This window comes from Phytophthora parasitica (genome assembly GCF_000247585.1).
Source record: "Phytophthora parasitica INRA-310 unplaced genomic scaffold supercont2.233, whole genome shotgun sequence".
Taxonomy (NCBI): domain Eukaryota; phylum Oomycota; class Peronosporomycetes; order Peronosporales; family Peronosporaceae; genus Phytophthora; species Phytophthora nicotianae.
Window position 1 is genome coordinate 4,530 of NW_008649219.1, and position 804 is coordinate 5,333.

Here is an 804-nt window from a genome sequence, read left to right on the forward strand (position 1 = left end):
TCAACAACGAGCAGGCAGATGTGCTGGCACGACATGGCGGCAGCGTCATAAGCGTGTCGCCGACACTGTCGGATATATGCAACCGCGCTGTCCATGTCATCGGGTGTTTGGCACAAAAGCCGCTCGTCAATGTCCATGTCCCTGTCGGCCGAATCCATGTCCTTAGGTATGGACCCACCGCCTGCAGAGCTCCATGGGGATCCAATCGTAATGATGAACGCTGTAAGCCCTTGAATCTGCGCGAACAGATCTTTGGATACGTTGAAGTCCTTGATCTCGTTGCCATGGGTGTACAGCGATTCCAATCTGCTCGTGTGGAGCGACGCCCCTGGAAACCGTGAGAGCGTTGTGAGACAAGTACAACTCTTTCAGTGCGGAGTATGCGCGGCCCACATACTCGGTGTGGGTGCTCTTCCACGACAAGTTCAGATACTGGATCCAATTCGCGCATGAAGCTACTGCTGGACGTCAAAATGTTGCAGTTGCGCAGCATCAGGTTCGTCACTGTAACTGGCACGAATCCAGTGTTCGTCTCCGCCACGGAGTTCGGGTTAATGTTGTAAATCGAAAAAGTCGAGATGTTCATGGAGTTGCTGGCTGATTGCACGACGGTCAATGAAAAGCAGGAAATCACGCGGTTTTCATTGATGAATGCCATTTCAGCTGGAGAATCTCCAGTACCTTCGATCGGAAGCGTGTCCAAACTGAGGGGAAGGTGGTGAGCGCCAGCTCATCCGAGGACGATTGCGTCAGTGAATGCGTCGTCGTCCAAGTCGAGTTCCGAGAAACCGATGTGACGTGAAA

The 804-nt window shown here is 52.9% G+C and overlaps 1 protein-coding gene across 1 annotated transcript; it reads right to left on the bottom strand.

Moving 5' to 3' along the window:
- Positions 1 to 658, bottom strand: PPTG_19951 (hypothetical protein; the record flags this gene model as incomplete). The annotated part of the gene is made up of 3 exons (XM_008918571.1): positions 1 to 23; positions 179 to 328; positions 394 to 658. The coding sequence occupies 3 exons, from the start codon at positions 656 to 658 to the stop codon at positions 1 to 3; spliced, it is 438 nt and encodes a 145-aa protein (XP_008916819.1).
- Between the last annotated feature and the right edge of the window lie 146 nt (positions 659 to 804).